General features: G+C 41.0%; 1 protein-coding gene across 1 annotated transcript in view; it reads left to right on the plus strand.

The window, feature by feature from the left end:
- Dip2c (disco interacting protein 2 homolog C) overlaps positions 1 to 13,864 on the plus strand; it is a 304,786-nt gene that overhangs the window by 205,098 nt on the left and 85,824 nt on the right. Inside the window, exon 20 of the mRNA XM_033761773.1 lies at positions 1,177 to 1,291. Within this exon, the coding sequence (XP_033617664.1) occupies positions 1,177 to 1,291 (115 nt within the window). The remainder of the gene's footprint in view (positions 1 to 1,176; positions 1,292 to 13,864) is intronic.

Below are 13,864 nucleotides of genomic sequence, written 5' to 3' on the forward strand. Positions count from 1 at the left end.
CATAACTTGAAAGACAAGCAAGCATAGAACTCCTAATTTTCCAGGTGTCATTCTTTGTGCTTTGATGTTTCTTTTTGTAATCTTAATAGTAGATAAAAAATTGCCTTAAAATAACCAACTGGTATTATGCACCGTAGCCTAAAGGCAAGATAGCAAATGGTTAAAAACAAGGTTTTTGCAGACAGTAGCCTGAGATGAAGAGAAACAACATAGTTCTATGCAGAGACTTTCTTTTCTAATCCTGTTTTCTCAGCTATAAAATGGTACCCAAATCATAAAGTTTTATGAGGATGAAATGAAGTGATCACCTAACTTACTATTTTAAGGTCTGTGGTAGTTTTATTGGTCAGTAAATTAATCTGTCATTTTTACTGGAACATCATTATCAAATTCTGTTTTAAAAAAACTCAGATAAAGCAACTTAGCCCTTTTACAGAATATTATTAATACTTAAGAAATACGATAGTCAACTGAAACAAGCTAGCTGGCTTGCTTTTGTGGGAAGAGCATATAAAACCAGAAGCCAAGTGAATGAACAAAATGAATGAAAAGATGTTTCTGGACAAATTTGTCACCTGTGCAGCATATGTATTTGTAAACGGTAGAGGCATGCCCTTTCTTAATGCCCAATGCACAAGTGAGCGTATAAACATAATTGCATAAATGACTTTCATTTGTAAAATCTATAAATGTGAAGGTAGTTGAATAGATAATTGTTTTTTAATCTATTTCTCTACAGAACAGTACATCTTGCATAAACCAAAGTAAATTTGTATTGGTTTTTTAATGTTCCTGATAGTTATAGTACCTTACGTTTCCTTCAGGTTAATACAGAGGGAAATTTTGTTTTTTTAGTTTATATTTCTGCACTTTTTGAAACTTGCATACTGAAAATGGTAGAGCAAGTTCCAGAAATTGCATTAAAATAATTTCATCAGTCAGACAATATGTCTTAAGTGTAGAAGTTCCATTTAAAAATTTTTTGAGTTCTGTAAGATTGAGAGTATGATCTTTCATTGTAAAAGAATAATAAATTGCATTGAATAAATCATCTCACCATGCTGCCTAACTCCATTTGCACTCAAATCCTCACTTCAAAACTGTTTTGTATCGCAGGGTATTTGTCGTTGAGCACCATGCTGCGGTTGTCTGATCATTGTCCCTCTCTCCCTCCAGGGTCTATTTCTTCTTGTGACGCGTTTCTCAATGTCTTCCAGAGTAAAGGCCTTCGGCAGGAGGTCATCTGTCCTTGTGCCAGCTCCCCAGAAGCCCTCACTGTGGCTATCCGCAGGTACTGGGTCACCTCAGTGAAAGTAGATGGCCTAGAGTTAAGTCGTTCTTGTTTAGCAGCTAATTTAACCTATTACTCCTAAGAGTTAATGCTTAGTGTAAAAATAAGAACATGAACTACTCTTCTCAAGATTTTATTTGTCTTTTAGATGCTTAGGTTCTTTTGAATCATCTAGATACATTAGTCAGGAAAACATTCTTTGTACAGTCTCATTATAATTCCTGGGTTGTAGAACTCTTGTCTGAGAGTGTGGACAACAGTAATATCTCCTTTATACAAATTACTCTGATTTTCATTTTCCTCTGTCAGCTTCAGGCTTAATTTGGGGATGGGATAGAATAAATGTTGGTTGAAGTAGAATTTTTATAGCAAATTGTATGTCCTTTGACGTGATTTTTTTTTTTTTTGGTCCTCTTCATTTTCTGTCCTGTGGATATTGCATCTTAAAAATAAACACCACTTTCTGATATTTTGAGCAGTGTGGTGGTGACACATCAAGGGGCACTCAAGTCTGTGATGACCAGGTATCCTACAGGTGTCTGGTGTCCGGGGGTACTTTTGCCAAATTCAACATTATTTACAGTGTCATTGGTCATAAATCACTCTGGTCTGCCTCGTGGTGCTCAGAACACCAGGGTGCTTGGGAGAAAAGTGGTTATGGGATGTAGAGTAGGAGTTCTTTTGCCAGAAAGAGAAGACAAAAAGTGTTCAACATAGAAAATAGTCTCAAAAATAGACACTCGAAGGGCCATCTCGATGCTGTCATTAGTTGTAGTTGGTTGTCAGTCATCCCGTCACCTCTCGGCTCTCAACAATAACGTGAGAAAGAAGTGTTTATTTCACAGAGCTCTTTGAAATTTGTAGCATGACTTATTTTTCCAAATTTGGGGGTTCCATCTCTTACTCGGTTTTATTTCATAATGTACTCCAATAGAAGAATGAATGACAGAAAACTTAGAATACAAGTACATAAGTTCTGCTGTATATACAGAAAGATAGGGGCTGTTCAAAAATACACACTGGACGAGTTTCCTTTAGATAGGAAACCTGATGCTTTTAGAGAGTATTTGCTGATCATTACTGACTAGATTGTGTGGCTAAGAAATTGAAAGTCTTTAAAGTATCAGAAGCCACTTTCAATTTGGTTGAACCACAAATTAAATCTGTCAGAGGTTATATGGTGCCAGATCCAGTGAATAAGGTGGACGAGGACGCACCAAATTCTCACAAGTCTGCCTTTTTATGTTATTCGGAAGCAGTGTTTTTGTAAAAGAAATGAAAAAGGACCGTTTCACAAAGTGCCAGGAATGATGAGAGCATGTTTGAAGAGTGGGGAAATATTTTGAGGGAGATTGATGGCAATGTGTATTTTACTTTAATAATTTAAAAAATTAAATACTATAATAATTTTTAATATTTAAACATTTGCCATGTATTTTGAGCACCTCTTTGAATGTTATCACCTTGGCTGAATTCTCACCAAGTGTCCTTGGCAAATTCTCATCTAGCTGGTGTAAATACAACTTTTTCTTTTTTCTGAAGTTGAACTGCTGTTAAAGATAATAGGTTAAGATGGAAAAGGGTCTGTGACTGGAACAATCAAAATATTAGTTTCTAACCCTGAGCCAGTTTTACTGCAAATATTTAACAAGCCTCTGGAATTCTGTTCCTTCACTTTGTATGTGGCGAGCATTCATTCAGCCCTTGCTGTCGATGACCCTGGTGAACCTCCTGTGTGTCTCTTGGGCCATCGCGCACACTCCAAGCTGTGGCTTCTGCTCGGTCTCCCGCATGCCAAGGTGGGGTTGTCCAGCGCTGACTGTGCTTCCTGGGTGCTCAGGGACCATGGCAGCAAGGATCTGCAGCCACTGGAAAGGAGCTGTCGTCAGTTTCTTAGGTTGGAAATACCCATGGGAAGGAGAGCTTAATATGAAAGTGATATAAAAATATAATGAGACTGAATAGACACTGGGACAGGTTTTATCTTCTTGACAGGGAAGAGTTTATCATCGGTTCCCTCAAAGGCACACCTTCCTGTGGTCCTTGGAAATAGAGAAGATTAGAATCCCTGTTTCCAGCGAGTGGACGTGGCGTGATTATGAAGGAATAGATGTGGGTTGTACAATGTAGACTTTTTTTTACTTGTCTGAGCTGATAGGAAATAATCTTAAGTTTTTTTGAAAAATCAATCCCTGTCTGAAAACTGACTACATTGCTTCCAGTGAAAATCTGAGTGGTAGAATACCCACATAAATTATTTCACTTTACATTTTTCCTCAGAATTATGTGGGATTTTGTTCAGTGGCTACAGAAGAGAAAAGCAAAGTGGCCTCTCACGGGTGATCCTTCTATGTTCTGTGGCACTTTTCCGTTTCCTTTCTCAGTGCCAAGGGTCACTCTCCCTAGTGACCATGGTCATCTGGTCCACAGATGGTTCACTGTGCAGAGTGCTAGAAGGCATCCCTCCCCCTCTGCTCCCGCCCACTGTTTCTGTCGGCCTCAGGGAGTGTCGCCTTGGTCCTGAAGCCTGTCCCTAGAGTTCTGCTTATTTGTCTTTATGTTTTTTAGAGGTTTGGGAAGCCAGTAGATGATTAGGATTCAACGTTGGCTCTGTTGGAAATGACCACCTATACCTAGGCTCTTCGCAGTATTTCCATAACCATCCTCAAAACAGGGAAATAAAAGAAAGCACATTTTAGTGGGTAAATCTTGTTCTCAAAAGCAGTTGGGAAAATATGGAGAGACCGTAGACCTGGTAGGAATCTATAGAGTACAAATCATCTTGTCCTCTTCATACCCACGTAACAGTCGTCACATAAACATGCATCGTTTCCATTTCTTCCCTGTTGTGGGAGCCACACAACATGGCCTCTGCTACAGATGCATGTTCTCTCGGAGAATGTGATGTGAGGTGTCTTGTTCTTTCTTTTCCCCTTCTGCTGCTTCCCAGCTTGTCTCTAATTCTGGTTTGTTGCTGTGGTTGAAGTACTGGGGAGTAAACTAAACCTAGGGCTTCTCATTGAGCTAAATAAGTCTTCCTTATTTATTTATCAATTTATATATTGATTGATTGATTGATTGATTGGTTTCGGGGACCAACTCAGGACCTTCTGCTTGCGAGGCAGGTGGCGGAACCACTGAGCTAAATCCCAGGCCCTCCAGATCTTTTTTTAAGTTTTTAAATTTTGAGACAGTGCTAAATTGCTAATCTGAAACTTTAGATCCTTTTGCCTCAGCTTCTCAGAGTAGTAGAATTTTAGGTGTGCAGCATTCCACGTGGATGCTAATGTTATTTTTTTAATTCATTCATCAAATATTTTTTGAATGATTTGTTTTCCAGGCCAAGTTGTAGTTCCAGAGATGCAGCCATAAAACCAGGATGTAGGACATATGGTGATGTAGGACAGAAAGAACACAATCAGCAGCCTGTCAGATAAATGAAAAAAACTTTCATTAGCAGTGAAATTTACCTTTTATTTTTCACTGGGCAAAAAAGAATAGAGTATGCTTCTTTAAGCCACAGGTTGACAAACCGCCTCTTTTGCTTAGAAAATTCTTTAGGAACATGGCCACACGCATGTGCTTACGAATTGCCGGCAACAGCAGAATCGAGAAGTTGTGGCAGAGACCCTTGTGGGCCAACTCCTGCCGTTAGCAGCACGTGAATCGTCTTGACCTAAAACTCAAAGCTGCGCGGAGCTAGCTCATACTCAGTACACCGGGAAAGGTTCATTTCTTTCCTCCTGTACCATTGATGAATAGAAAACACTCTTTTATGGTAAGGAATTCCTTCAGTGAAGAAAAGCCATACTGTCAAAACAGGTAGGAGTGAAATGAAGAAATTCTTCTCTTTCAGTTTTCCATACCTGTGCTCTAAAATCTTTGCTGTATACTCTAGTTTTCAGGCTCTGATAAAATGTTCTTCCCTTGGTAATTCGTTTGGACCATTATTTTTTTCGTTTAAATCGAGACACTCATTTTCCTGAAGGAATCAATTACCCACTCTGCCACTATTCCACTTCATCTTTCTCTTCAATATTCTCTTCGCCCATGACTCTGTTTAATCTTAAAAGGGAAAGCACGTTAACCATGCATACATGTGTAGAATACATCCGTGAGCTATAGGCATAGCTGAACTCACCTTCCCTGGTCTATCACCGGGGCTGCTGCCTCCACAGCTCACATGGTCTGTGACTGCCAGCTTCCAAATATGTGTGTGCTGCAGCTGCTAACTCGGTCCTGTGCCCACACCTGCTAACTTGGTGCTCTGAGTTTTATGGGCCATATTGAAATTTAGTGTCTCTTCCATTTTGCTCTTGGATAAAATAAGGAAAGGCCATAAAAAAATGAGACCAGTTTCATTGTAGGCCATCCTGGCTCATTCCACGTTGTCATAGTTTTAACCAGACGTTGGTAATTTTTGAAAAATATTCATGCTGAGGTTAAGCATCTTTAATTTGAAAACACAAAATTCAAAATGCTCTAAATTTTAAGTTTTTGAATGCTAATACGGTAAAAGTAGCAAATTCCCTGTCTGACTTTGTATGACAGTTTGCTGTCAAAATTCAGGAACAAAACACTTTATGCTGCATCCCCAGAGGAATAAAAGACACCAGCTCCCTTTAGCTCTGATGTTCACACCCAGACTGCCCCTCTCAAGCACACTCCCGAAAGGTAATAATGGCGCACGTGCAGGCCACATTTGCCAGGAGCAGCTTCTCCCCAGTGTACCCGCAAGAGGGCAGGACCTATGGGCGTTGCTATGAGTTTTTGCTTGTCTCTGTGGTATGACGATATTGTGAGAAGCGTCCAAAAAATTGGTAGGTAACAGAATCAAGAAAAAGAAAATTTTTGTATCTGTAGTGTAGCACACCATTACGGTTGCAGAGCGTGTGCAGCGGCATAAGCACAAATGCTTTACAGAAGAGTAAAGACTAACCGTGATGCAATGACTGCCCTGTCTGACCGGAAGATGCAGAGGGAGAAGCTGTTGAAGTTCTTTGCTGGAGGCCGTGAACAAAGTTAATGAAAAATAGACAAATGTGGCATAAAGCTGAAAATGAAGATCTGGATTATGTGTCGAATAAGTGGGTCCCTCAGAATCACAGTGAACAAATGCCACTTACTGACGTGTGTCTCGAAACAAGCAAAGCTCTATCATGACAAACTGAAATAGAAGGCAGTTGTATACGTACAACAGGCACAAATGTAAAACAGCACGGATGGGTGTGTTGACACATACTACTTCCAGTCTACTTCAGGAGGCCAAGTGATACGACCACGTGAGGCTAGCTTGGACAACATAGGAAAACTCCACGTCAAAAAGTAAAGCAGTTTTAAAAGGTTTGTGGTGATAAAGCATCGCAGATCACAGAGCCACGGAGAAATCCACTGACGGGTTTGCCAGGGTCATTGCTGATGAAGCTCTGACCCCAGAACAAATATGCGATGCTGATGAAACATTACTATTTTAGGCCCCTGACAGACACTGACCACAGCTGAAGAGACATCCTCTCTGATGATTAAGGATGCCAAAGACAGAATAGCTGTGCTGAGACATAATGAAAGCTTGCGCCTTTGCTGTTTTAAAGTAGCAAATTTCTCACCAGTCCACCATGGTATTAACAGAAAGGCAGGGATTGCCAGCAACATCATTCCCGACAGGCCTCACAAACATTTTGTGCCAACAGCTTGTGCACAGCCCTGGGAAGCTGGATAGGTTAATGACTGCAGGATTTTGTTATCCCTTGACTGCTGTTCAGTACGTTCTCCAGCTGAAATTCTTATTTCGGAAAGCTTTCTGCAATCTGCTCCCTGAAAAGGTGACTTGCTCAGTCTACCCATTCGACCAGGATATCCATAGATAATGAAGAGTCTGTATAAACCTACGTTATTGAATAACATGCTGGCATCAATGAGCAGATGCATGGGGGTGGAACGTTTTCACCAGGAGCTTCGCATGGAGGATTCTTTCTGTTGTGCCCGTGCTTGGAACTCTGTGAAAACACAGGGGTGCATGCCTGGAATTTCATCTGGCCCGTGGCTGTGTGCAGTGGTCATGAAGAACAGTGGGTCACTTTGAAGATTCTGAATGTCAAGTGAGAAAGTATAACTTCAGAATCTATCGGCAAGCTGGGAGAAGTGGAAGAAGTTTTAACATCAGTGGTGGGGTCCGGTTGTTCTTTCTTTGACTGATGGCGAAATAGCCAAAATGGTGCTGAATCAAGGTGACCGTGATGATAGTAGTGATGACTGAAATGTTTACCGTAGAGAGGAAATGCTAGTAGGTGAGATGGAAATGTTTTGAGGGGCTTATCGGCCTGGGTCAGCATGTGCTCATAACAGAATAAGCAGTCACATGAGTTTATAAGAGCAGAGACATCAAAGATGAAAAGCCTTGTCGAGGAGCAGATGATTCTGGAAGAAACTTTTAAACCACTATCCAGCAAAAGGCTTCCATCTCTAGAGGACCTGCTTCCTGGTCCTTTGGCGGCTGCTGCTGCTGTTTCTCTTAAAATCCTGTGTGCTGTAACCTTTATGTCAGAGCACATCCTTGCAGGGGAGCCCTAGGCCTGCCTTGCAGCAGGGCAGGATGCTGTGGTGCAGCCTTGTTACTTCCAACACTTTGCTTTTTCACTGCATTGATGGTACGTTGTGTTTTCCAGTCTTAAGCACTTACATGTGAATAAACATAACAAATGGTTACTTGCTGCTAGCGCTTAAATTCAGAGTAAGAGGAATCACGAGGGTACCCAGCACACATTGTCTGCGTGTGTGACTGAGATGGTGACGATTCTGCTTTCCTGTGCTTCAGCGCACACAGGTGTTTCATAAAATTATTTAATGTGTAAGATTACCTTCAGACTGTGTATAAGGCGAATGTGAAACTTAGATGAATTTTATGTTTAGAGTCGGCCCATCCTCAGAACATCTTATATATATATGTGTACATTTTTCAAAACCTCAAAATCCAGAGTACTTCTGGCCCCAAGTATTTAGGATAATGGATGCTCGCCTTTAATATCTGTGAAAGCATAGGTTTTATTTATTTATTTTTTCTTTTTATTGAGTAAGCGTAGGTTTTAAAGTGCTGCTCTACCCTCCTGTCAAATATTGGAGGGCCAAGAATACCACTTTAATCAGCCTCCTTCTGGACTCCAGATCACACACTCCTCTAACCAAAATTAAAACAGGGGAATATTTTAAAAATTTAGACTCCCTCAAAGACGGCAAAAAAGAAGCAGGGTAAAGGAATATTGGAAATTGCAATATGATTTGTAAAAATCAACAATTTCTTGATAACATTATGTTGGCTGAGTGATTTTGTAAGACAGAGGTTCTGTAGAAATTTCACATCTCCCCAGTGAACTCGGGAAGGAAGAGGAGACAAAATTCCTAGTGAATGCCCTGTGCTGAGAGTTTGTATAGTGTACGATGCTAGATCTCATTCTAGCTTTTGATGTTACTTAAAATTACCCTTCCTGCCTTCATATCTAATTAGGAGAGAACTAGAGGGCGGAAATCCAGCTGTACAACATCACTTCGCAGCAGTTTTTTGCCACATGTTTGATATGGTGGTGGTTCTCTGGAGTTTGTCTGCTGCCCCTTAGGTTTGTAAGTTTTTATAAGTCTTTTCATCCTGATTTTCCTAGATGGCTCCTTATTCAATAGGAGAGACAGATATGAGACTTAATTGACTTCTTTCTTCTGGCGCTGTGAACCAATTATCCCAGGATGTAACCAATTTCTTCACCTACAAATGAGGATAGTAATTCCTATGCCTCTAATAATGGCCTGCTAATACCGGTGCCAGCTGTGTTCATGGAATCTTGAGAGTTATGCTCACAAGGCACAGCCTGGACCTTGTGGAGTCTCGGGCTCTAGGCGGTGTATGTAATCCTCCACTGTGTGAAGTTAGCATTGGACGTAGGAATACACAAGTCTAGACGCTCACATATTTTAGATTTTGGCAGCGTATCGACGGCTTAATCCTCTTTCCACATAGGTAATGTGGGTAGGAGGGGCACACAGGATATGACTTCTGATTTAAGTACCAGTCACCATTATTTACTCCTGTTTTAGCAATTTCAACAGAAGCAATGTAGAAATACATTCTTACTGTTAAAAGGGATTGAAAACTCCTTTCGTCCTCCTCTCTCCAACCTCAAGCCATGGCCACTCTGCTTGTAGTTGCCCCGGCTTGAAGAACTCTTCTTCCTCATTTCCTTGTACCTCCTCAACTCCCATCCAGTCTGCCAGGGCGTGTCTAACTCCAGCCTCTTCTTTCCTACAGCTGCCCAGTCCCATCGCCCAGCAGCTTCTAACGGGTACCCTTCCTGTCCTCCCACCGTGCTGGCCAGAGCCGTTTGCAGCCCCTCACTCAGGGGACAGTCTGCAGGAGAACACACAGCTGTGCGTCATCTCTGGCATCACCTGGCCCCCTGTCGTCCTGTCCACTTTTCCTGGCTCCTGCAGGCCTGGCATGTCCTCGCATCGTCCAGCATCCTCTGGCCTCTCTGTGGACAGCTGCAGTTCCCTGTTGTGTGCTGGGTACCTCCTTGCCCCGTGTTTCCAGTGGCATTACCAGCTTCTCACATGCTATGGGATTTACCAGTCTGATTTAGTCTTTCTTTATTGACAGGCTCCACACAAATATTTAGTACCTAATATTTTTAAATAGCTTAATTAGAGTAAAAAAGAAAATATGTAAACTCAAAAAGTCCCCTCCCATATGCTTATCCTGGACAATCCTGTATCATTCTCCAGAAGTGGGGGTCAGTAAGGGTCCATCCTTTTCCTTTGCATTTGTGTACATGAGCACATGACATGCGTGTAGTTTTTATGGAGCTATGTGTGGCTTGGCTTTGTTTTTTCATTTGTTTTTATGTCAAGATATAGATAGAACTGACACCTAAAGTATGCTCTGGTAATCTGATCTACTGAGAAAAAGCTGCAGCCAAAAAGACGTGTACCTTGTCATCAGCTGTCAACAGCCGACCAAGAGCTTCTCCAAAGAAAAGTGACAGGAGCGATAGCAATCAGGTAGTGGTCTTGGCAGCAGCCTGAGATAAGTCCATATTGTTCCCTTGGCAGAAGACAAGGCTCATTCTGATGCTGTGGGCAAGCTCCGGAGTAGACAGAATGTGCACGAAATCTGTTTCTAACTAGACTCCCCGGTGCAGGACATGGGTTTTGAATGACTGCATGGTCAAGATTGACCACACACAGATAGAGAACAGAGTGTGTTTCCCATTATCTCTTCTGCCTTTGCACATGGACATTCACATCCATACCCCACCACAGCCTGTGTGTGTGATCGCAGGAGAAAAGGTCTTCCCTACAGGTTGTAGTGGCCCCTCCCACAGCCACCGCCTCTGCATCCGTGCTGATAGGGTCCGTCACGCCAGCGTGCTGTTTGCATTATTCCTCAGGCTCAGGAACAAATTGAGGGGCAGAAGAGGGTAAGAAAGAATGCGCATTCTAAGTCGGGTTGGGCATTACTATAAAGTGTGATGCAAGTTCGAGATAGCCCTGAATAAAGGCTTCCTGTCACATTGCTCTCCTTGAGCCCTGGTAACATTCCTCGGCTTGTGAAAAGAGCTTCGATTTCCTTAATTATTATGGACAGGATACATATTTAAAGTACTTAATGCTGGTATATGAGAGGATAATCTTTATAATTAGCTATTGCAATTAGACTCACTGATTGTTGGAGGTGAATTTAGGTGACAGTGACTCCATTGCAGAGGTGGATATCTCTAGGAGACAAAGTGGTCTGTATTCTAAAGTCTGTTTCTCTTCTTGTAGTTTTAAAATACATTTGATGAAAGCGGTGTTCACACTTGCATTTTTGTCAACGTAGTTTTGTCTGAGTTGTTTGTGTAATGTAAGAATAGAAGAAAATTTCCCTGTGCACTGGTATTTCGCATGGATTATGTGTTTTATAAGGAGGCTTTATAAATTCTTGTTTTTGGACAATGATCCTAGGGCCTGTAACTTCACCATTTATGTTGTTTCTACTTCTTGCCTTCTCTCAAAAATACAAAAGTTTATTATTTTTTAAAAATTCCCCATAGTAAGACATGTTACTATCAATCCCCCTTATACTGAACACTTGATAAGAATTTTTTTTGTGTGTAAGAACTCAGAAAACAGATTATTAAAGCCACTTAAAGTAGGGTATGGGGAAGTTTCCCTATAGATTTTGATACAAGAACAAAATGGATGCATTCTTAAATGTAATTATAAAATTCAGTGTGGGAGGCATTACAATTCTCACATTTTGTTTAATATGTATAATTTTTTAAAGAAAAGTATTTGGCTCCTTTTTCAATTTAAAAATCTTTTGGAGTACGTGTTTGCAGTATATAATGATGAAATTCATCATGGGAATTTGGTACGTGTGCATAACACCTTTTAATTCTTTTACTTTCTCGCTGCACTGTCATCCCAAGTGTTTAGCTGTGGCATTACGCTACTCTGCTGCAGAAAAAGGTTTGCAGAGGACTAGTTTTCCCTGGTCAAAGGGGGTTTGAGGATTGACATTTATTCTCAGTTGTCATCTAAGCAATGCAGATTGTGTCTTATGTGTAATAATCTTCCTGTGATGGCTCATCCTGTCCTGATAATGAAGAAGAAATTGGACTTCCAGTAAATAGCACAGTGCAGCTGATTGCCTGCCTGGCTTTTAGTCCATTTAATTTAAAAATGCTACTCAGTTGTTGTCTGTGGTAATGAGTGAGGATAAAATTGCAGATGTATTTGTTCACCATTTGTAAACTTTTGGATCCATGGGAACATACATCACTTTGTAATTCTTTGCTGTAAAAAATGTAAATCTGAAACCCAAGGTAATTAGGAGAAAGCTCTTCAGGTGACCTTCAGGGTCAGGTGGCCCTTGATTCAACATTCTCAGCTTGAGTAGTGCTGGATCCTTCTAGAGCTTCTGGCCTTGTGGAGTGGTGGCCAGGGTCTACCAGAGGTTCAGGATATTAACATCATTTCTCCTATAAAGGACACAGAATATGTCTCTCAGAAAAGGTAATGTATTGGAGGATTTGAGAACTTACAGAATCAGTGAAACTTCCAGTGTCCCGCCTGAAGAATGAACAGTGTACAGCGCTGCTTCTGACAACACGGAAGAGGACTCTCGTGATAGGCAGGACGGCAGAGTGGGCTGGCACCAGGGCAGGGAGTGATGTGCCCTCTAGCTGTCTGCTGAGACGGCTCGTGCCAGATCACTGCTAGGACTTAATCAGTCTGTGTTCTCCTCAGACAAAGGTGGTTTTCAAAACAAAATAAGGAATTTTCCTTGTAGGCTATTTGGGCTTATGGAGAACGTAGTTGGAGGACTGGAAGGCAAAGGATGGGAGGTGTGCCTGTCTCCCTGTATAGGGGTCCTCAGGTGTCTCTTTAGGTGTGTCTGTTTACATGCATGCCCACCTTCATGCATATCAGCCAGGTGATGGCAAAACATCGCTCAATTCTTAGTGAAGTAGTCTACTCCGGCTCTCTGTGTATTCTGTGTTTTTACCCAGTCCTCTGGTTTCATTGTGTTCCTGCAGTGCATGTGTTGGAAATTTGATCTTCCAACTAGCATGTTTAATTGTGTGTGGATAGGGGACCTTCTGAAGATAATTAGGATCAGATGTCATCAGGATGAGACCCCCATGGTGGCAGATAGTGGCGTTATAAAAAGAAGAGACATAAGCACTTGCACTTTCTCTTCACCCCATCATGAGGCAGCCCCAGGCCCTCCTTGGATGTCATCAAAGTGTGAGCTAAACAAATCTGTTCTTCATAAATAACTGTCGGTGGGATTCAGTTACAGCAACAGAAAAGACACTCGGATACTTAAAATGATTTTTTACTACTATCACCATCCCATACCATTTTGTGTTTCCCTCTTCTCAAGAGTAGTTGTAGACTAGGAGCTGATTGGGCGACACGGACTTGTGACACCAAACTCACCAAAAGAATTGCAACACGAGGGTAAATTGAAAAATGAAAACCGGAAGTTTTTTTTTTTTGTTTTTTTTTTTTTTTTGTGGCTCTAGTTGTCTAGATTGCTTGCTATCTGGGTCTGTTTCATCCTTAGAATACAAATAACAATTTGTTTATTTTTTTTAAATCTACAGTATCGGATTCTATTTTAGCACCTCGATGTATTAGCAGTTAAAAGTAACAATTATGTAAAATGAGACCATTTTAGATATTACAAGCTGAGAGAAAAGCAAGAGAAAAGATATCCAAAAAAGGTGTTACACTATCTAATGTTCATCTGCTATTAAAAGTAAAAAAAAAAAAAAAAAAATTTTTTTTTTTTTTTTTTTGGTACCGTAGATTGTACTTGGGACTTTGCACTTGTGAGGCAGGTGTTGGTACCACTGAGCTAAATCCACAGCCCAGAAGTGAATGATTTCTACCTAGGACATAACCAGCGAACCAGCATTTTTAAAAAGTAGCTTCATGAGTTGAAGTTGGGCTTTCTAAAATAGTCTTTGTTTTTTTTTTTTTTTTCTTCTCACTGAGTTTATTGGTGCATTTTAGGTATACAGTACAGTTGCATTCATC

This window comes from Fukomys damarensis, unplaced genomic scaffold (assembly GCF_012274545.1).
Source record: "Fukomys damarensis isolate Sample0158 unplaced genomic scaffold, DMR_v1.0_HiC HiC_scaffold_10, whole genome shotgun sequence".
NCBI classification, from domain to species: domain Eukaryota; kingdom Metazoa; phylum Chordata; class Mammalia; order Rodentia; family Bathyergidae; genus Fukomys; species Fukomys damarensis.